Source organism: Vulpes vulpes, chromosome X, assembly GCF_048418805.1.
Source record: "Vulpes vulpes isolate BD-2025 chromosome X, VulVul3, whole genome shotgun sequence".
NCBI classification, from domain to species: Eukaryota; Metazoa; Chordata; class Mammalia; order Carnivora; family Canidae; genus Vulpes; species Vulpes vulpes.
In genome coordinates, this window is record NC_132796.1 from 33,124,372 (window position 1) to 33,148,553 (window position 24,182).

The following is a 24,182-nucleotide window of genomic DNA, read 5'->3' on the forward strand; positions in this document are numbered from 1 at the left end:
CCAGAGACATTAGAGAGCTTCAATAACATTGATTTTTCCATTGAGATGGTGCCAATTCCTCATAATTTTGTTTTCTACTTCAGTTCTTTTTTTTCAAAATGCTATTTTTTCCTTTTTCTTTGCTTGTAGGTTTTGCTCTTCTGGGAGGACACCCTTGTTTTCTTACCACACAAGATATTCATTTGGGAGTGAATGAAAGTCTCATGGACACAGCCCGGTTTGTAAATCTTTTTCTCTTCAAAGTTTATCTCAGAATTGATGAATTTCAAAAAGAAAATATGCTTCTCTTTAAATAAGGTTTTTGTCCTCTCAGCATCCTTTATACTGTTCTCTGTTTCCTCCTTTCTCTCTTTACCTGATGTTCTGAATGCTTCTCCCCACATCATCTTAGCAATTTGAAGAGGTTTCCGATTACAAAATGTCGAACTTAGGGAAACTTAGAATGCATCAGGTGTAATTCATATTTGACAGTTGAAGAAACAGATGTCCATGGAAACCGACATGTTCAATGACTCATAACTAGTTAGCAACAGAGTAGGTAATAATATTAAGTATAATATTAATAATATTGAGTAGTTAATAATCTTTATAATATTAATAATGATATTAAGGTAATAATATTATTGAGCGTTTATTGTATGTTAGGCATTGTTCTAAGCCATTTAATCCTATAACAATCCTATAACAATCCAAATAGATTGGCATAAAGAGGTGAAACAACTTAATTAGGAATGTACTAGCTACTATAACATAAAATCTCAAAATGCCAGTGGCTAACATAGTGTGGATATTCCTAATGGGTAAGAGGGAAGGCTTAATTATTTATGTGGCCCTTCAGGGATTCTGGATGAGGATGACTCTAGCATTCTCAGTGTGTAGCCTCCAAGACTGTCCTGGGTGTTAGTTAACATCCAGCCAGAAGCTATGGGAAGAGAATATGGAGATGGGATACTTGCTTCAAACTCACCTTAGCAGAGAAGTGACATAATCACTTCCACTCATAGTCTGTTAGCAAGTACTAGTATCTCACCCCTACTCAGATAAAAGTCAAGGTAGGAAAAGCCTCTTAACCATTATATCATAAAGACTGAAACATAGGCTCCCTAATTCCCCAAGCAATGCAGTCACCATTATATCATGTTTGGTTGGGAAATACAAAGCAAATGTCTTTGTTTAAATATTTCACCCTTGATATCAAAGACTAATGACTTTTTTCTGAAAATGATATGCCATAAATAACTCCTTATGACACTATTTATGGCAGCTGCCCTAGTATATACTAAAGAATCTACCCCATTTGAATTGCTAAAGAGTTTTGAAATAAATCATCTTTAAGCCTTTTAGTGACATTATTTCAGATGGGACAATGTTAGTATTTGGAAGTGTTGTGTTCATGTTCTGGAAGCACGGAACTAAAAGAATAAATAAACATAAATGAGTTTTTCTTCCAACTATGCTGCCACTGACTGGGATTACATTTGCCTAATAATTCTGCTTCCACAAAAGTGAACAAAACTTTATTCAAAAGCAAATATTAAAGCTGGTTAAGGGAGGAAGCCAGGGGTACATCCAGGCGAGAAGTTTCAGAGGGGATCTTCCATATAGAACCAAGTGAACGATGGTGAATAAATCATGTGTAAAGTAGTGGTTGGAAAAGGATAAAGTTAGAGGAATAGCTGAGTATCCAATAAAGAGTTAAGAGGTACAGATTGGCATCCAGAAAGAGGTCAGGACCCAGAAATCAGGACCCCAAAAGTAAGAGACAAATAAGGAAGCATGGGTTGAAAGCTAAGAATGAAAATAAACATGTTCTTTGCTGTGCTTGCTCTCCACACAATTCCCACTGCAAGTCCTTATTAAAGGAGCTCTACATAGATTCTGAGAAAAACAATCTGCTCACAAGTTCCAACATAATTGGAATCTTTTGCTCTATATAATTAGTTCCATTGCTACATGGATATATGGATACATAAAGTGGATCCACAGAATTCATTCTGATCATTCCATCTTATCCAAAACATTGAATAAAAATAATAGCTCCTCCCTAAAGGGTGGATTTCTTGTACTATTATCTCTAAATCTTTGTAAAAACCTTAAAAATTACATATTATTGACCAGTTTTATAGATGACAAAACCATGACTCAGAAAAGTAATGGAGCTTAGCAGCTAAGTCGGCATTTAGATCATTTTTTTAAAAGGCCATGCTGTTTTGATTACCCGCACTACCTTTTATATATAGCCCACAAGAGGGGCAGTGAAATACATTATGGAAAACATCAGCTTGCACTGCCATGTTTGATGATTCACTAGGAGGATTCATGGACTCAGCATATAGTCATAATACTCACAGCTATGATTTACTACAGTGAAAGTATACCAAGCACAATCGATGAAGGGAAAAGGCACATGTAGCAAAATCCAAGGGAAACCAGGTGTAAAATTCCAAGAGTCCTTTCCCAGTGGAGACACTCAGGACATGTTTAATTCCCTTAGTAATGAGTTATGATAACACGTGTGAAATGTTGCCAACCAGGGAAGCTCCTTAGAGACTCAGTACTCAGGGTTTTTATTGAGGGCTGGTCACATAGCATCCTCTGTTTGACACGTACCCAAATCCAGACTCTCAGAAGGAAAGCGGATATTTACTTTAAACCATACTGTTTGTAAAATTAAAAAAAGAAGTAGTCATAGTGAGCAACTCTCATCAGTCCTGGAACCTTCCCCAAATCAAAGTTCCCAGATCACACCCAAAGGCCAAACCTTACATGCAGACCTTTCTCTTTTTAAAAAATTTTTAAGACTTATTTATTTATTTGAGGGGGGTAAAGAGGGAGGGGCAGAGGGAGAGGATCTCAAGCAGATCCCGAGACTCCTCACTGAGCACTGAGCCTGACACAGGGCTTGATCTCAAAACTCTGAAGTCATGACCTAAGTGGAAAAGACAAGAATCAAAAGCTCAACCAACTGAGCCACCTAGATGCCCCACGCAGGCCTTGAAAAGGCTATCAGTTAGGCATGGCTTGAAAATCAAAAGGCTTGAGACTGTGATTCATAGGTGCAAACTTCCCTGGATCTTAGTTTCCTTTTCTATAAAATGAGGGTGTTCTGATCCTTACAGTCCAATTTATACTCTCCAGTGCATGTGAATGTATTAGATATCAAGTGGTGGTCCTTACAAGAAGTGTATCCCAATGCAGAAAAATGCAGAATTCTGGGCCTCACAATCAGAAATTCTAATTCAGCAGTGAGAGCTCAGATAGTTTTGAGGAAATTATACTTTAACAAGTTCCTCAAATGGTTCTGTTTCCTGGGTGGCTTTGTGAAATCCTGAATGAGAAGGCTGTGTAGTAATCCTGGGGTGTTGTGCTGTCAATCTATGCTAGTGTGTGAGTGAAGGGAATGCTAAAGAAGGGACAGCTAATAAAATATTTAAATGGTGTCATGATAACTGATTGTGAAGGGTACAGTGATAGTGGATGCAAAATAATTTCAGATTTGTTATTCTTAAAATATATGGATATGTTAGCAGAAGCAGAAAAGTGAAAGGAGTTTCTTCTTTGGAGAGAAGGTGCTAGATTAGGTATTAGACATATTGGAGGTTGAAGCTCCAAAACAAATGTCCACCAGCCACTGGAGATAGACCTTGGGTGAAGTTGAGAGCTGGATAAATAGAACTGTAAGCTCAGTGGTAGAAAATGAGCTCCTGAATTTCCTTGTGGGAGAATTGGAGAAGGCTGAACCTTGAGGTGCAGTGAGGGAGGGGCAGAAGGAAATACTTAGAGTCCAAGGAGAATAAGGATAGTGCAATAACAGAAGAGGCTAAAATGGTAAATGGGGATGTCAGAAAGGTGGGCATACTAGCTACTGCAGAAGCAGACTTTCTTTTGTGTACCCCATTGCTGCTTAATCTGCCAGAATATCTGACAAACCAGATATGGCTGAGATTCAGAAATTCAATAAATCTAAATTGAAGAAGACAAGAGAAATCCACTGCCTTTCACAGAAGCAATTGAATGAGAGAAGCGAAGAAGTGAATCTTAATGACATCTACCCTGCCAATATGCACCATACAATCCATAGCAATTGCCTCCTTGCTTTTCCTGGAAGTTAAACTTTGTAAGATGCAAAGAGATTGGATGATGTTTAAATGACAGTGCTGGCCTTTTCAAATCAGGAGAATAGTGCACACCTGACACTGATTGATGGCATTGCTTCTCCATCTGCCTGTCCGGCTACTTTGGGGGCCTGGTGGAATAAAAAAAAAGTGCCCATTGGTGAAAGAAGAACCTAAGGGGGGAATACAGTGAATGTGGAAACAAAAAGAAAAAAAGGCAAAACTGGGCTAGTCTCCTAAAAGCTGTTAAGTGCAATTTCCAAAGTGTTAATTATTAAGCAAATGATTTAATTATTCATTTATTCAAAAATATTTATTGAATGCCTAGTTTTTCTTCCAGGAATTGTTTTAGCACTGAGAATAAAATGATCAAATCAAACAAAATCTCTGTTTGGGTGGAAATTATATTTTAGTGGGAGGAGGCTTGCACTAAACCAATAAATAAAGCATGATGAGAATAGCAGGTTGGCGTAAGTGCTATGATGAAGCAAAAGCAGGGTGATGTGTGGGTGGGGTGGGGGTTACTGTAGATAGGGTGGTCAGGAAGGGCCTCTCTGAGGAGATGACATTTGGGAACTGACTGAAAAGACAGAAGCAGGTATGCAAACCTGTGGGGAAAGCATTGCAGACAGAAGGAACTGCTGGCACAAAAGCTTAAGGCAAGACCAAGTTTCATGTATTCAGGAACAGAAGGATAGAAAGCAATGTTTAAAATTTGCAAGTAAACATATTTTAGATCTTCAAAGAATGAAAAAAAAATACCCTCACAAGTTAGTCCTGTTTCAGCCATCAAAAGAAATATAAATCAGACCAAGAAGTACCTTGATATGCCATCAAAATAAAGTGTACTGCTCTTTATATTCTTTTTTTTTAAGATTTTATTTATTTATTCCTGAGAGAGAGAGAGAGAGAGAGAGAGAGAGAGAGAGAGAGAGAGGCAGAGACACAGGCAGAGGGAGAAGCGGGCTCCATGAGGGGAGCCTGATGTGGGACTTGACCCTGGGTCTCCAGGACCAGGCCCTGGGCCGAAGGTGGCGCTAAACCGCTAAGGCACCCGGGCTGCCCAGCTCTTTATATTCTTGATTACAAGAATAAAACCTGTCCATTCTTCAAAATACTGTGGGCAAATTCTCCCTAGCTAAGTCTGAGTTCAGTATTGTGTAATCTGAGGGTGCTAATGAGGAATAAGGGAAGCACTGAGACATTGAATGATATTTTGCAAAAGCTGGTGTGTCAGGGTCCCCAAGATCACCCCCAAGTTCAAGAATTCATGAGGAGGGCTCACTCATAGGACATAGCATATGGTTATAGTAATGGCTGAGATCCATTACCAGGAGAAAAAAAAAAGATACAAAGCAAAATCAGCAAAGGGAAAAGGTGCATGGTGTCAAGTCTGGGGGAGACCAGGAACAAGCTTCCAAGGGTCCTCTCCCTGTGGAGTCATACAGGACATGCTTAATTACCCCCAGCAATGAGTTTTGTCAACACATGTGAAATGTTGCCTATCAGGGAAGCTTGTTAGAGACTCTGTGCCCAAGATTTTTATTGAGGACTGGTGACATAGTACCCTCACCCTAGCATAAACCCAAATTCTAGACTCCCAGAAGGAAGGGAAGTGTTTGGCATAATCCACAGCATTTATACAATTTAGGCAGTGAGCTATCCTTACTATTTCCAGGAATGGTGGAAGCCCTGCAGAAGTTCAAGTTCCCAGATGCCAGCCAAGGGCCAACCCTGGAAGTAGGCCTTTCAAAGACAGTCATCTCAGGACTGCTGTGTTAATTCATTTTATGCACCACTGGGTTCTCTCTCTTCTGGATTTTGCTAAATGTCCTTCACCTACATACACTCTAACTGGTAAGGGAGTAAATATTGCACCAATGGGAGCACAGCTTCAAGATTTGAACTGTTTCCTTAGTTCAGGGTGGATCCCTATAGGGCCAAACCCCCAACAGACAGAATCAATCATTGCTCACTTCTCTATTTTGGGAAGTCTCTCTTAGCAATTCTTTTCTACCCCCTAACATATCAGAAGACACACACAAAAAATACTTTATTTTTTTCATTTAAATTTGCTTCAAATTTGAGGATGTTTTCAGATTTTGTCAATTCTCTGCTGGGGTTAAGAGTTGGACAGTACATTTTTGCCTTCACTCTGGGCTTGTCCTTTTATTTTTTATAGTTTTTTTAAAAAAGATTTTATTTGTTTATTCATGAGAGATACACACACAGAGAGAGGCAGAGACACACAGGCAGAGGGAGAAGCAGGCTCCATACAGGGAGCCCCACGTGGGACTCAATCCCGGGTCTCCAGGATCACACCCTGGGCTGCAGGCAGCGCTAAACCACTGCGCCACCAGGGCTGCCCTGGGCTTGTCTTTTTAGATGTGACACCAGAAATGACACCTTAGCATGACTATCACGGATACCTAGGAAGTTTAAAATCGGATGGAACTTCACAACAGCAGTGGGACCTTCTCTCTCCAGATTCAAGGCTTTCTGTGCCTTCCATAATGATAGCTGTTGGTGCCTAATGTTTTGAGTCTGCAGCCAAAAGGGGCATAATAGGTTCACACTCATTTTCACTTTCATACAGCACCTTAGTAATATAGCTTCAGGAACCATGTGTATGAAAGGCTCTATGGAAAACCAAACAATGTAACATTGTTCTACTCTAATTACTTTCCCTATAGATGTAATTTGCTTATGGTATTGATTGCTAAAATATATTCTACTAATATAAAACTAGTAGAAAGGAAAATCAGCATAAACCTCTGTATTTGTTTCTTAGGGCTGTCATACAAATTACCACAAACCTGGTGGCTTAAAACGACAGAGATTATTTATTCGTTTACAGTTCTAGAGGCTAGAAGTCCAAAATCAATGTGTAAGCAAAGCCATGCTTTCTCTGAAGGCTCTGGGTAGAATCCTTCCTTGCCCTGCCTAGCTTCTGATGGCTCTCAGCAATCCTTGGCATTCCTTGGCTTGTAGTTGAATCACTTCAAACTCTGCCTCTATGTTCACCTGGGCTTCTTCTCTGTATGTCTCTGTGAATCCCCTCCTTTTCTTATGAGGACACCAGTTCTCGGATGTAGGGCCCGCCCTCCTCTAGTATGACATCATCTTAACGAATTACTTCTGCAGAGACCCTATTTCCAAACAAGGTCACATTTTGAGTTTCCAGGTGGCTATAAATTCAGGGTACACTATTCAACTGCCTACACAATCACACATCCACATGCCCCTGCAACAACATGGAAAGGTTTCAAATCATTGTCATTCTGATGGCTCAAACAAGGGAAGTTACAGAGGGATTTGTGAATGAGGCACAGTCCTCAAGAGAAGGAGTGAACCACTGTCATACTGAAAGGAATGCTTTTAAAAAGCTGCAATACTATTATTAAAGGTATTTATGAGGCTATTATGCTGAGTGAAGTAAGTCAATTGGAGAAGGACAATCATTATATGGTTTCACTTATATGGGGAATATAAGAAATAGTGAAAGGGATTATAGGGGAAAGGAGGGAAAATGAGTGGGAAAAATTAGAGAAGGTGACAAAACATGAGAGACTCCTAACTCTGGGAGATGAACAAGGGGGGGGGGATGGGGAGGCGGGTGGGTGGATGGGTGACTGGGTGACAGGCACTGAGGGGGGCACTTGACGGGATGAGCACCCGTCACAGAATGATGCCAACATACTATATGTTGGCAAATCGAACTTCAATAAAAAATATAAAGGGGATCCCTGGGTGGCTCAGTGGTTTGGTGCCTGCCTTTGGCCCAGGGCCTGATCCTGGAGTTCTGGGATCGAATCCCACGTTGGGCTCCCTGCATGGAGCCTGCTTCTCCCTCTGCCTGTTATCTCTGTCTCTCTCTGTCTCTCATAAATGAATAAAAAATATATATAAAAAAGGTATTTATGCCAGTGATATTAAGACTGAAAAAAGGCAATCTTTCTTAGGTTTCTTACTGAAATGTTTTAAAATATTGCACCTCATTAGATACTAAAGGATTGGTGTATCTATAGATTGAAAATATGATATCTCCATGAATCTTTACAGAGTTCACCAAAAAGCTAGCAGGCATGGCAGTTGTATGTCCTTGGGTAAATGGTAACAAAACCCAGCCCTTCACAACATGATCTATGACTCTTCATAGTATAGAGGCAGTTTGCCATAGTGTAAACTTCAAGGGCTTTGAAGCAGGGCTGGGCTTCATTTTAAGTCACAACTCATGCCACACTGGCTCTGTGGTTTGGACCAGTTGCTTCCAAGTCTTAAGTTCCACAGCTGTAAAATGGAGGTACAAATACTTATCTCAATGAGTTACATGAGGATGAATGAGATAATGTTTATAAAGGACAGCCACACGGAATATATTCAGGTAATATTGATGGAACCAAGTTATGGCCTGATTTCAATCTCAGGAAAGCTCTGATTAAATTCGAGACATCACTGGGGTCTCCTATTCAGCTTACCGTGACCTACCACTGAGACTCCTATAGCTCACTTTGAAGAGGTCATTCTCAATGCCATTATGCCCTACCCATTTATCCCTGAGGTCCTCAAAACTAGGCACTAATACTTAAATCAAAATAATCTGGCCATTATAGAAGCTTTCGTGAATAAATTGCATGTGGCAATTATTCAACCTCCCTGGATTTCCTCCAACACCAGCCCATTTGAGAGGAGCCCATCTAGGTTTGCTAAAGGTATTATTTTGTTTCCTCATTATTCTTATATTGATAGAACTAAAATTATAACCTGGATAGAGATATCAGAGCACTGGAATATTCTCCCTCCTGGAGGCAGACTCAGTTAATAAGTTTCTTCCCTGACCAATTTACACTGGGGATAAAATATATGTCTCCTCTAAGGCCTTGGCTTGCTTCAATAAAAGGTAAAAATATGAAATATTCATTTTAAAATAATTATAGATTTCTCAGTGGCATTATGCGCAACCCAAAATTCCTCCCACTGCTTGACAGTCAGCTATTCAACTGATTGGAGGTGTCACTAATAACAAACTGAAATTTGGGGTGGCACACAGTCTTATTCAAGGCAGGACATGGACAAAAGGAAGACTGTGGCAGGATCCCATGAGAATACAAGTTCTGTTTGCCTTTGGCTTTTGCAACACATTTACCACGTTTCAGTAAGTTTAGGAATAGCTCAACTTCTAACAGTATCAGGATTGCTGTATGATTGACCATCTCACCAATATCCATGTTTGCTCTTAAGATCTGGTACAGCACATGATTGGTGTTTTCTTTTTTGTTTTGTTGCTTCTTTAGTTTTTCAGATTTTTTGGTTTTGTTTTGTATCTGTTCACTCAACCACATTGACTCTGCATCAGGCCTTCCTGGGGCCATGGGGGACTTTGCTTATGGTATTTTTTGCTTTGTTTTGCTTTATTTCGTTTTGGCCTTCTGAGTGTTTTAATTAATTCCTAAAAAATTTTTTTGATCTTATACCAAAGGGAAAAATGTAAAATAATAGTAGAAATTCGAGGTCAGAGTGTCTTTATGGGTTATTTAGATCAACCATCTTCTTCATGCCTCCTCCATACCAATTTATTTAAAATTGTTCTCGAGCTTCCATGAATATCCTTTATCAGGGCACTCTACATACTGTGCTATCTTGTTTCATTTTTATGCAGTCTGACGGTTCCTATGAGAGTTTATACAAACTGCCTGAGAATTCTCTTCTTCATTAAATTGAAATTGGTCTTATTATGACTCTTGTCAGTGTTCTTCTGTTCAAACTCATGTATTTTAATATATTTGAAGGCTTCAATTCATTGCAGTTATTATTCCTATTGTTGCTCAAATTATCCCATATTTGGCCAATGTAACCTGTCCTCAAGTTGGCTGCTGGGTCGTTTTGACATACCTCTATTAGTCTTTGATAACTCCCTTACTGCTCGATATGGCAAGATGTTCCAGGCTCATCTTGTACATTTCTTTACCAAGGCCAAGAATTAGCCATTGCTCTAAGAAGCCCTAGTTCATTCTCAATTACTTTCAAAATCATGTTTGGAAGAAATGTTCTTATTTGAATGATATGAGGGTTTTTTTCTCTGGTTATTACAGTAATAGTCCTTTTGGTAGAAAATACTAAAAGAGATGTAAAAAGAGAGAGAGAACCACCAATACTGTCATTTTTCTGAAATAATCAATGTTAACATTTTATCTCCTGAACCATCTTTCCATTTAAAGTCCTATGCCATGCTTCTCTTTTTTGACACAGTAGGAAAAGAGATGATGGGGGTGGGGATGCAGGGGATAGACTACATTTTAAACATTTGGGTAAAATCAAGTTGAATAAATGTTTTAACTTGTGGATTATTTTTTTAAAACCCTAACATTGGCTATTGAACATCCAGAGGAAACTGATATGTGTGAGAAACTTTAACTTTGGGTAATTTGGATATTGCAAAAGCTGTTTTGCTGCCATTGTTGACAGATGCCCAAGATTGTCTACCAAGCTGCAGGAATCCACCAGAAGGCAAACAGAACTTTAAATATTCAATGGAAATGAAAAGAGACAAAAATCAAGCCATTATAGAGCTAGAGAAAGCATTTTAACTTGTCAACCTTTCATTTGTACTACATATAACACAGCTTTTACAATATTGAAATCTGGGGTTTTAAATTGATGGAGAGCCATAAAAAGCCCAGATTACTGTTAATGGCTCTGTAAGCCCAACTCTAGTTATAGGTTTGTCATTGTTTCCAGTGAAAAGCTGTTTTTTTTTTTTTAAAGACCTTTAGTAACCTGGAAGATGAAAAATAAGAATGGTGATTTATTTGTGATTTTTAAAATTTAAATTCAATTTGCCAACATATAGTATAACACCGAGTGTCATCTCATAATGTGCCCTCCTTAGTGCCCGTCACCCATTTACCCCATCCCCCGACCCACCTTCCCTTCTGCAACCCTGTGTTTCCCAGAGTGAGGAGTTTCTCATGGTTTGTCTTCCTCTCTAATTTTTCCCCACTCAATTTCTCCCCTTTCCCTTATGGTCCCTTTCAGTATTTCTTGTATGATTTATAGCAGCTTTAAACATTAAGGTGAAAGCAGCGTCATTGACAAAATATACGAACTAACTAAAGGTCTTTAAAATCTTTGTTTCCACAAGTGATTCCAATGTGAAAACAACCTGGGAGCAGTTCCTTTTCCATTTGTATTATTAATTCTATTTCACCTTCAGCTTCTGTGGCGGAAGGATCGAAGTGGCATTTTCTATCAAGCTTTGTTGTACTCCCTTTTGCCCATAGATGCTTTAATGTGCAAGGGGCTTTCTGTACCTAAAGGAATGCACCCTACTTTTTGTACTTTGTTGATAGTCAAAAATATTAATCTTATGAATTTATCAAGCATTTAGCATTCCTTTAAACATAAAATAGCTAACATTCTTTAGTGGTTCTCAAAGTGTGGTCCCCAAACTAGAAGCATAAGCAGTACATGAGAGTTTGTTAGAAATGCAAAATTCTTCTGGGCCCCAAACCACACCTACTGAATCAGAAACACAGCTGACTATGTTCCAACCAGCCCTCCTGGTGATTCTGATACATGTTCAAGTTTCAGAACAACTGTTTTGAACAGTCACATACTACTTATCCAATAAATCAAATACATATTAAATGAACAAGTCCCCTCAACCATTTAACCACTGATTGCAAACTTAATCAAATGCTTTTAAACATTTAACTTAATCACAAGCCTAGCATTTTGGATTTCCTTGGATGCTCTAAATATCTTAAAAAGGAAAATATACATATAAAATAGCATACTGGTTACAGAGCTGTTTAATATTTTAACAAAACTGGGCACAATGCTATTAATATCATAGATGTTGTTTTACATCCTTATGCCTCCTTTTATTCTTATCCTTATATGGCCCTGGAATTAAAACCTCTATACATTGCTGGCTTGTCAGGAATTCTACAAAAGATTATTTTGATACCTTTTCAGGACTTCGGTCTGTAATTTTACCAGATTGGAAAGAAAAAATTTTACCAGATTGGAATGTCCTCATCTCAGGAGGCTAGAATGCAGGTTAAGTGGTTTGCCAAACACTCCATTTTGGTTGGGTTTTAGGAACTGGCTACTAAGTTCAAGATAAACTAAATTCAAGCTGCGGGCCAGTAGGCTGAATATCTTTAGCACATCACTTTCATTGTTTATCATGGATCTATATTGGTTTCCTTTGGTGCCTTAACAAATTACTGCAAATTGAGTGACTTAAAACAACACAAATTTCTTATCTTACACTTCTGGAGGTCAGATGTCTAAAATGAGTCCACAGAGTTGTGTTCCTTCTGGAAGCTCCTGGGGAGAATCCATGTCCTTATGCTTTCTAGCCTTCCTTATGCTAGCTAGCATCTTCAGTCCTTTCTGACCTCTTGCCTCTCTCTTATGAGGACCCTTGTAATTACATTGGGCCTATCCCAGGATAATCTGTCTCAAGATCCTTAATTTAATCATATCTACAAAGTTCCTTTTGCCATCGAAGGGAACATAATCACAGGTCCTGGGGATTAGGACATGGGCATTTTTGTGGGGGGCACTTCTCTGGCTACCATAGGATCTTAATTGTAGTTTTTCATATAGATTCTGACTTTTCACAGAAATTAAAAGATAAGGTATTCCTTAAGTTTTATTTTCTTTGTTTTTAAACTCTGGCAGACCTGCTGTAATGTTTTCATGATATATTATCCTGGCCAGTTTGGATATTTTAAAATATATGCCTTTTTTAATGACATTGTTTTGTAAGTAGTCAGGTCATCAGGAAGTTTTATTCCCAGGGAGACAGAGAGGTGAGTCTGAAAATTTTGATTCTTCTTCAGGACAGTTAACTAAGTTATTTTGGAATAAATGGTTATATTGGCATTCTAATAGTAAATTGTATATGGTAACTGATGCTAGTTAACTGCTGGACTCTTCTACTTTACTTTATATAAAACCACAAATGCTGATGGCATGTGTTCAGTTATGTTACAGTTTCTACCATTTCTAGGAATTTGGCTTATAAGTTAATGTAATTTTTTATGATTTACACACATTAAAAATGGTATTAATCTATGCCTTATAAACAGAAATATACTTAATAACCCACAAATATCCATCTGTATATATACACTTATTTATAAACACTTTCTTACTTAAGCAAAGAAATTTAAATGTACATGGTAACAGTCATTCTTTATTGACACTATAATTATACTTTCATACATTTTTCTTTGTATTGATTTTTTCCTTATTAGCGTGATGGACTTTTACAAGTACTTGTTATATTTGATGATTTTCATTACTATAAGTAATCACAACTGGACAAATGGGAGCTTCTTTAAGTTGATTTTTTTCCTTCTAGCACTGCCTCTGCCATTTAAAACTTGCTTTTGCTTCCTGGAAACAACAGGGAATACTGATTTGTCTAGCCCAAGGACATGTTGTTAACTATCCTATAATAGCTTCTGGTTCCCCCCCTTTTAAAATAGAACAATATTAAGACCAAATTCTGGGCACTAGGGATACTTACAAGTGTTGAAGGGGAAAAGATTATAGCTATTACTGCTGCCATAGGATTGTTCCTGGTAGTTACTAGGCTGAAAGGAAAATATCTATCTTTAAAAAAAAGATTATTTTTACATACATTAAAATCTTTTTTTTAAAAAAAAAAGATTATATAGAGAGAAAGATTCTAAAGCAGATTCCATGCTGAGCACACAGCCTGAGTGGTGTTCAAACTCACAACCCCTAGATCATGACTTGAGCTAAAATCAAGAGTTGGCCACTCAACCAACTGAGCTACTTAGGCACCCCGAAAATACCTTTCATAAGTGTATAATATCTTGTTCTTTCCAGTGTAGCCATATCACGTTGTTAGCTCTTATTTTTCTTATATGATGGGATTTCAGCAACTACAAAGACTTTCCTCCTCTACATTGATCTGTTGTTCCATCCTGCAGCAGAATATCCATCCTACTCTTCCCCCACCTTTCTCTATTTTTGAGGACAATGATTCTCAAGTCTTGTCTTCATATTGGAATAACTTGGAAAGCTTTAAAAATATCTATGTGAGTCCCCCACCATATCTTCTGCTTTAACTTTCCAAAAGGCAGAATGTGACATCAGGATTTTTACAGTTCCACAGGTGATCTTAATGGGTAGCCAAGGTCAGAAGCTCTGTTCTAGGAGATATTGGGCAACCTCAGTAAAGCAGACCAGGTACTCTCCTATAAGATTATACCATACAGGGGGGAGAAGGGGCAAGATGGCAGAAGAGTAGGGTCCCCAAATCACCTGTCCCCACCAAATTACCTAGATAACCTTCAAATCACCCTGAAAATCTACGAATTTGGCCTGAGATTTAAAGAGAGAACAGCTGGAATGCTACAGTGAGAAGAGTTCGTGCTTCTATCAAGATAGGAAGACGGGGAAAAAGAAATAAAGACACAAAAGGCCTCCAAGGGGGAGGAGCCCCGCGAGGAGCCAGGCTAAGGCCGGGGCGAGTGTCCCCAGGACAGGAGAGCCCCATCCCGGAGAAGCGGGAGCTGCACCAACCTTCCCGGGTAGAAAGGCCTCTCAGGGATTTGGAGCAGGACCCAGGAGGGCGGGGATGCCCTCGGGCTCCCTGGGACACTAACAGAGCAACTGCGCCCCGGGAGAGTGTGCCGAGTTCCCTAAGGGCAGCAGCGCGCACGGCTGGACCCGGGAGCAGCTCGGAGGGGCTCGGGCGGTGGCTCCGCAGAGAGGCAGCTGCGCAGCCAGGAGCGCGAATCCAACAGCGCAGGCCCCGGAGCACAGGGCGCCGGGACACAGCCCAGGATCCGGCCTCCCCCGGGACAGGCAGAGACCGGGAGGGCCCAGGACAGCAAGGACGCTCCTGCCCCGAGCTGAGCAGATCAGCGGCCCCGCCCCGGAGCCTCCAGACCCTGCAGACGGAGAGCCCCGGAGTTACTGCGGGAGGTGAATCCAGGTTTCCAGAGCTGGCCCCGCCACTGGGGTTGTTCCTCCTGGGGCCTCACGGGGCAAACAACCCCCCACTGAGCCCTGCACCAGGCAGAGGGCAGAGCAGCTCCCCCAAGTGCTAACACCTGAAAATCAGCACAACAGGCCCCTCCCCCAGAAGACCAGCTAGACTGACAAGTTCCAGGGGAAGTCAAGGGACTTAAAGTATACAGAAACAGAAAATACTCCCCCATGATTTTTTTTTTTTTTGATTTCTGATTGCTTCCCCCACCCTTTTTTTCCCTTCTTTCTTTTTCTTTCTCTTTTTCTTCTTTTTTCCTTTTTTCTTCCTTTTTTCTTTTTCTCTTTTCTTTCCTTCTTTCTCTCCTCTCTTTTTCTCCTTTTCCCAATACAACTTGTTTTTGGCCACTCTGCACTGAACAAAATGACTAGAAGGAAAACCTCACCTCAAAAGAAAGAATCAGAAACAGTCCTCTCTCCCACAGTTACAAAATCTGGATTACAATTCAATGTCAGAAAGCCAATTCAGAAGCACTATTATACAGCTACTGGTGGCTCTAGAAAAAGCATAAAGGACTCAAGAGACTTCATGACTGCAGAATTTAGATCCAATCAGGCAGAAATTAAAAATAAATTGAATGAGATGCAATCCAAACTAGAAGTCCTAACGACGAGGGTTAATGAGGTGGAAGAACAAGTGAGTGACATAGAAGACAAGTTGATGGCAAAGAGGGAAACTGAGGGAAAAAGAGACAGACAATTAAAAGACCATGAAGACAGATTAAGGGAAATAAACGACAGCCTGAGGAAGAAAAACCTACGTTTAATTGGGGTTCCCGAGGGCGCCGAAAGGGACAGAGGGCCAGAATATGTATTTGAACAAATCCTAGCTGAAAACTTTCCTAATCTGGGAAGAGAAACAGGCATTCAGATCCAGGAAATAGAGAGATCCCCCCTAAAATCAATAAAAACCGTTCAACACCTTGACATTTAATAGTTAAGCTTGCAAATTCCAAAGATAAAGAGAAGATCCTTAAAGCAGCAAGAGACAAGAAATCCCTGACTTTTATGGGGAGGAGTATTAGGGTAACAGCAGACCTCTCCACAGAGACCTGGCAGGCCAGAAAGGGCTGGCAGGATACATTCAGGGTCCTAAATGAGAAGAACATGCAACCAAGAATACTTTATCCAGCAAGGCTCTCATTCAAAATGGAAGGAGAGATAAAGAGCTTCCAAGACAGGCAGGAACTGAAAGAATATGTGACCTCCAAACCAGCTCTGCAAGAAATTTTAAGGGGGACTCTTAAAATTCCCCTTTAAGAAGAAGTTCAGTGGAACAATCCACAAAAACAAGGACTGAATAGATATCATGATGACACTAAACTCATATCTGTCAATAGTAACTCTGAACGTGAATGGGCTTAATGACCCCCATCAAAAGGTGCAGGGTTTCAGACTGGATAAAAAAGCAGGACCCATCTATTTGTTGTCTACAAGAGACTCATTTTAGACAGAAGGACACCTACAGCCTGAAAATAAAAGGTTGGAGAACCATTTACCATTCAAATGGTCCTCAAAAGAAAGCAGGGGTAGCCATCCTTATATCAGATAAACTAAAATTTACCCCGAAGACTGTAGTGAGAGATGAAGAGGGATACTATCTCATACTTAAAGGATCTATCCAACAAGAGGACTTAACAATCCTCAATATATGTGCCCCGAATGTGGGAGCTGCCAAACATTTAAACCAATTAATAACTAAAGTGAAGAAATACTTAGATAATAATACACTTATACTTGGTGACTTCAATCTAGCTCTTTCTACCCTCGATAGGTTTTCTTTCTAAGCACAACATCTCCAAAGAAAGGAGAGCTTTAAATGATACACTGGACCAGATGGATTTCACAGATATCTACAGAACTTTACATCCAAACTCAACTGAATACACATTCTTCTCAAGTGCACATGGAACTTTCTCCAGAATAGAAGACATACTAGGTCACAAATCGGGTCTGAACCGATACCAAAAGATTGGGATCGTCCCCTTCATATTCTCAGACCATAATGCCTTGAAATTAGAACTAAATCACAACAAGAAGTTTGGAAGGACCTCAAACACGTGGAGGTTAAGGACCATCCTGCTAAAAGATGAAAGGGTCAACCAGGAAATTAAGGAAGAATTAAAAAGATTCATGGAAACTAATGAGAATGAAGATACAACTGTTCAAAATCTTTGGGATGCAGCAAAAGCAGTCCTAAGGGGGAAATACATCGCAATACAAACATCCATTCAAAACCTGGAAAGAACTCAAATACAAAAGCTAACCTTACACATAAAGGAGCTAGAGAAAAAACAGCAGATAGATCCTACACCCAGCAGAAGAAGAGAGTTAATTAAAATTCGAGCAGAACTCAACGAAATCGAGACCAGAAGAACTGTGGAACAGATCAACAGAACCAGGAGTTGGTTCTTTGAAAGAATTAATAAGATAGATAAACCATTAGCCAACCTTATTAAAAAGAAGAGAGAGAAGACTCAAATTAATAAAATCATGAATGAGAAAGGAGAGATCACTACCAACACCAAGGAAATACAAACGTATTAAAAACATATTATGAACAGCTATATGCCAATAAATTAGGCAATCTAGAAGAAATGGATGCATTCCTGGAAAGCCACAAACTACCAAAACTGGAACAGGAAGAAATAGAAAACCTGAACAGGCCAATAACCAGAGAGGAAATTGAAGCAGTCATCAAGACACAAGAGTCCAGGGCCAGATGGCTTCCCAGGGGAATTCTATCAAACGTTTAAAGAAGAAACCATACCTATTCTACTAAAGCTGTTTGGAAAGATAGAAAGAGATGGAGTACTTCCAAATTCGTTCTATGAGGCCAGCATCACCTTAATTCCAAAACCAGACAAAGACCCCACGAAAAAGGAGAATTACAGACCAATATCCCTGATGAACATGGATGCAAAAATTATCAACAAGAGGATCCAATAGTACATTAAGAAAATTATTCACCATGACCAAGTAGGATTTATCCCCGGGACACAAGGCTGGTTCAACACTTGTAAAACAATGTGATTCATCATATCAGCAAGAGAAAAACCAAGAACCATATGATCCTCTCATTAGATGCAGAGAAAGCATTTGACAAAATACAGCATCCATTCCTGATCAAAACTCTTCAGAGTGTAGGGATAGAGGGAACATTCCTCGACATCTTAAAAGCCATCTATGAAAAGCCCACAGCAAATATCATTCTCAATGGGGAAGCACTGGGAGCCTTTCCCCTAAGATCAGGAACAAGACAGGGATGTCCACTCTCACCACTGCTATTCAACATAGTACTAGAAGTCCTAGCCTCAGCAATCAGACAACAAAAAGACATTAAAGGCATTCAAATTGGCAAAGAAGAAGTCAAACTCTCCCTCTTCGCCAATGACATGATACTCTACATAGAAAACCCAAAAGCCTCCACCCCAAGATTGCTAGAACTCATACAGCAATTTGGTAGCGTGGCAGGATACAAAATCAATGCCCAGAAATCAGTGGCATTTCTATAAACTAACAATGAGACTGAAGAAAGAGAAATTAAAGAGTCAATCCCATTTACAATTGCACCCAAAAGCATAAGATACCTAGGAATAAACCTAACCAAAGAGGTAAAGGATCTATACCCTAAATGAAATTGAGGAAGACACAAAGAGATGGAAAAATATTCCATGCTCATGGATTGGCAGAATTAATATTGTGAAAATGTCAATGTTACCCAGGGCAGTTTACACATTTAATGCAACCCCTATCAAAATACCATGGACTTTCTTCAGAGAGTTAGAACAAATTATTTTAAGATTTGTGTGGAATCAGAAAAGACCCCGAATAGCCAGGGGAATTTTAAAAAAGAAAGCCATATCTGGGGGCATCACAATGCCAGATTTCAGGTTGTACTACAAAGCTGTGGTCATCAAGACAGTGTGGTACTGGCACAAAAACAGACATATAGATCAATGGAACAGAATAGAGAACCCAGAATTGGACCCTGAACTTTATGGTCAACTAATATTCGATAAAGGAGGAAAGACTATCCATTGGAAGAAAGACAGTCTCTTCAATAAATGGTGCTGGGAAAATTGGACATCCACTTGCAGAAGAATGAAACTAGACCACTCTCTTTCACCATACACAAAGGTAAACTCAAAATGGATGAAAGATCTAAATGTGAGACAAGATTCCATCAAAATCGTAGAGGAGAACATAGGCAACACCCTTTTTGAACTTGGCCACAGTAACTTCTTGCAAGATACATCCACGAAGGATAAAGAAACAAAAGCAAAAATGAACTATTGGGACTTCATCAAGATAAGAAGCTTTTGCACAGCAAAGGATACAGTCAACAAAACTAAAAGACAACCTACAGAATGGGAGAAGATATTTGCAAAGGACCTATCAGATAAAGGGCTAGTTTCCAAGATCTATAAAGAATTTCTTAAACTCAACAGCAAAGAAACAAACAATCCAATCATGGAATGGGCAAAAGACATGAACAGAAATCTCACAGAGGAAGACATAGACATGGCCAACATGCACATGAGAAAATGCTCTGCATCACTTGCCATCAGGGAAATACAAATCAAAACCACAATGAGATACCACCTCACACCAGTGAGAATGGGGAAAATTAACAAGACAGGAAACCACACGTGTTGGAGAGGATGCGGAGAAAAGGGAACCCTCTTACACTGTTGGTGGGAATGTGAACTGGTGCAGCCACTCTGGAAAACTGTGTGGAGATTCCTCAAAGAGTTAAAAATAGACCTGCCCTACGACCCAGCAATTGCACTGTTGGGGACTTACCCCAAAGATTCAGATGCAATGAAACGCTGGGACACCTGCACATCGATGTTTACAGCAGCAATGTCCACAATAACCAAACTGTGGAAGGAGCCTCAGTGTCCACCGAAAGATGAATGGATAAAGAAGATGTGGTTTATGTATACAATGGAATATTCCTCAGCCATTAGAAAAGACAAATACCCACCATTTGCTTCAAGGTGGATGGAACTGGAGGGTATTATGCTGAGTGAAGTAAGTCAATCAGAGAAGGACAGTGTATGTTCTCATTCATTTGGGGAATATAAATAATAGTGAAAGGGAATATAAGGGAAGGGAGAAGAAATGTGTGGGAAATATCAGAAAGGGAAACAGAACATAAAGACTCCTAACTCTGGGAAACGAACTAGTGGTGGTGGAAGGGGAGGAGGGCGGGGGGTGGGGGTGAATGGGGCACCACAATGAGAATGCCCCACCACAATGAGATCCCAGCTCACACCTGGGGTGAGGGGGGCACTTGACGGGATGAGCACTGGGTGTTATTCTGTATGTTGGTAAATTGAACACCAATAAAAAATTAATTTATTAAAAAAATAAATGTATAAATTGCAAAAAAAAAAAAGATTATACCATACAGGTTCCAGGGATATCAATTCCACATTATAAATAGGGCAAGTAAATGCATCCTTGCCTTTTGGCTGCTTTGCTTTGAGAGCTCTTGGGATTGTTCAAGGTAGGGAATCACAATTGCCCTTTTTCAATCATCTTGAAAAATTCATTTCTATAGGGCAATGACTTCTCCAATTGCTCCCCTCATGTCTCCCTCTTTCAGTCTCATCTTTCTTCATTCTTTCCTAACCTTGCTATAATTATTCCAAGGTTTGCAAGGCCTTGGTTTTCTCATCTCTGAGGTTAAAATAACATTTACACGTAATACAGACTAAATCTAGCAAAACTCAACAGTACATCATAAAGTTCTTGAAATCATAAGAGGTTGAAGGCCCATGGTTCTAGCTCCATAAAATTATTTGAGAAGCTACAATAGAAGTAATATCTGATTTTCCTTCTATGAAATTCTAGGAGGTGAACTGCAATGATTAATCCAGATTTTTTATCCTATTTGTATACACTTTAGGAGGTGATGCATATTTTAAGAAGTCCTTTCCAATCAAACTCGCCTCTACCTCTCTCTCTGTCATAGGATTTTAGGTATCATAAAATTAACCAATTCTTCTGGAATAGGGAAGTGATTATGGTTATAAACCTTAGTGGGATATCTACTTCCATCTAAGAAACTTCATCATAATAGAGTTAAAAGCCTGCATTCTATACTATGAAGCACCACTGTATCTGTAAGGGGGAGGGAATTTTTACTAAGATCTTGAAGAAAAGGAAGAAGATTTAAAATTCTTTTAACATAAAGCTTATGCTTTAGGACAGTGGTTCTTTTTTATATAAATTTATTTTTTATTGGTGTTCAATTTGCCAACATATAGAATAACACCCAGTGCTCATCCCATCAAGTGCCCCCCTCAGTGCCCACCACCCAGTCACCCCCACCCCCTGCCCACCTCCCCTTCCACCACCACTAGTTCGTTTCCCAGAGTTAGGAGTCTCTCATGTTCTGTCTTCCTTTCTGATATTTCCCACTCATTTTTCTCCTTTCCCCTTTATTCCCTTTCACTATTTTTTATATTCCCCAAATGAATGAGACCATATAATGATTGTCCTTCTCCAATTGACTTATTTCACTCAGCATAATACCCTCCAGTTCCATCCACGTTGAAGCAAATGGCGGGTATTTGTCGTTTCTAATGGCTGAGGAATATTCCATTGTATACATAAACCACGTCTTCTTTATCCATTCATCTTTCGATGGACACCAAGGATTCTTCCACAGTTTAGCTATTGTGGACATTGCTGCTATAAACATCGGGGTGCAGGTGTCCTGGAGTTTCATTGCATCTGTATCTTTGGGGTAAATCCTCAGCAGTGCAAATGCTGGGTCATAGGGCAGTTCTATTTTTAACTCTTTGAGGAATCTCCACACAGTTTTCCAGAGTGGCTGCACCAGTTCACATTCCCACCAACAGTGCAAGAGGGTTCCCCTTTCTCCACATCCTCTCCAACATTTGTAGTTTCCTGCCTTGTTAATTTCCCCCATTCTCACTGGTGTGAGGTGGGATCTCATTGTAGTTCTTAACATTTGTAAGGTTATCTGAATTACCTAGGAAACTTGGTAACAGTACAAAGACTCAGACTCCTCTCCTATTTCAGGAGCTTGGCCCTCTGTAGTTTATTATTTCTTCATTTAGTTCTGATACACGCTAAAGTTTGGGAACTATTGCCTTACAGCATCAGATGGCTTAAGGGTGACTAGTTATTCTAATGTGGGAGGTCTCAATGGAGTGGATTATTCATTTCTCAGGATTTGAGATGCCTTTTTCCCTCAATTGAACTAGAAAGCACTCTCTGTCAGAGATTATGGACAAAATCCTGCTTTTGTGGGCTCCCATCTCTTGATAGATATTTGTTGTTGGTGTTTCTTTTTTTTGTTTTTGTTTTTGTTTTTGGTCTTTGGCCTAGTTAGAGTTCTAAGGAAAGGTTGGATGGTACTTTTAAAAATATGGTGACCTCAATTCTGTCTTTATTAGGAATCTCAAACTTTAACATGCAAATTAATCACCTGAAAACCTTGTTAAAATGCAGATTCTGATTCATTGAAATCTAAGTGGCACCCGTGATTCTGCAGTTTTGTTTGTTTTTGATTCTGCATTTCTAACAAGTTCCCAGATGATGGTGATGCTGTTGATCTGAGGATTGAGGTGCTAGCTTTGGTTGTCAACCTTAGATGCACATTGGAATCTCCTGGCAAGTTTTTTTTAAAGATTTTATTTATTTATTTATTCATGAGAGAGAGAGAGAGAGAGAGGGAGAGGGAGAGGGAGAGGGAGATAGGTAGAGGGAGAAGCAGGGTCCATGCAGGGAGCCCGATGCGGGACTTGATCCGAGGACTCCGGGATCATGCCCTGAGCTGAAGGCAGATGCTCAACCACTGAGCCACCCAGGTGCCCCTCCTGGAAAGTTTTTAAAATATTGATCCCTAAAGGACTATCCCGAGATTCTGTTTTTTTTTTTTTTCTTTTTCTGACAATAATTGATAGAGATTATGGTTTGGGCACCAAGAATTTAAAAACTCTCTAGGTGACTTTTATATGCAGCAAATATTTGAAAACCTATGTCTTAACCATCAAACACCATGTTTTACAAGAAAAACTAAAATGGCTCTTTCATGCTACAATATACAATGTGCTTAGATCGTTAAGAGCACTGGTTTCCAAATCTTGACTCTTCCATTGATGCCCTGCTATGGGAAGTTTTCATTGGACATGATAAAATACAAAACATAAAGACAATATAGTAAATTTCATAATTCAAATTAATTCAATGTAAGAGATCATTCTTTGAGATTAGGTCATTCACACCTCTTTTGGTGTTAAAATGTCCTTTCTTTTATTAAATGAAGATATCAACATATTATATGTGTTTAATTGCTTGTTGTTTTATGCCTTTAATTTGCTAAACAAAAAGTTGGGAATCTGATGATCTCTATGTTTTTGGAAATTGGGCTGATCCATGAAATCTGAAAACCTGAGATCAATGGGTATGAGAAATCTATAAAAATTTGAAAAAAAATCTGAATCTAGAAGATATTGTTATAGGGAAATGGTTTTCAGTGTTTGATTCTCTAATCCCTGGGGGCAAGAAGGTTTTTTACTGGTCCTTGAATTTTATAAGCACCAATAATTTTCTACAGTTTGAGGTAAATAACATATTTCAGATATGTAAGAGGGACTCATTTTCCAAATATATGAAAATCTATGAAGACCTTACTGAATATATACTAGCTTTAGTTTTTATACACTTAAAAAATGTTAAATCTTTTTATTCAAGTATAAATTAACATACAGTGTTATATTACTTTCAGGTGTATAATATAATGGTTCAATATCCTATACATTTCTTAGTGCTCATCAAGATAAGTGTACTCTTATCCCCTTTATCTATTTCACCCATCCCTCCACCAACCTCCCCTTCTGGAAGCCACTAGTTTGTTCACTAGATTTAAGAGTTTGTTTTATTGTTTGTCTTTTTTCTTTGTTCATTTGTTTTGTTTCTTAAATTCCACATCTAAGTGAAATCATGTGGTATTTGTCTTTCTCTGACTTATTTCACTTAGTATTATAC

General features: G+C 39.2%; 2 protein-coding genes across 3 annotated transcripts in view; one reads left to right on the forward strand and one right to left on the reverse strand.

Moving 5' to 3' along the window:
* RPGR (retinitis pigmentosa GTPase regulator) overlaps positions 1 to 24,182 on the reverse strand; it is a 295,685-nt gene that overhangs the window by 119,622 nt on the left and 151,881 nt on the right. The gene's annotated exons all lie outside the window — the stretch shown is intronic.
* OTC (ornithine transcarbamylase) overlaps positions 1 to 24,182 on the forward strand; it is a 75,204-nt gene that overhangs the window by 29,996 nt on the left and 21,026 nt on the right. The window contains exon 4 of the mRNA XM_026012179.2: positions 130 to 217. Coding sequence (XP_025867964.1) covers positions 130 to 217 — 88 coding nt within the window. The remainder of the gene's footprint in view (positions 1 to 129; positions 218 to 24,182) is intronic.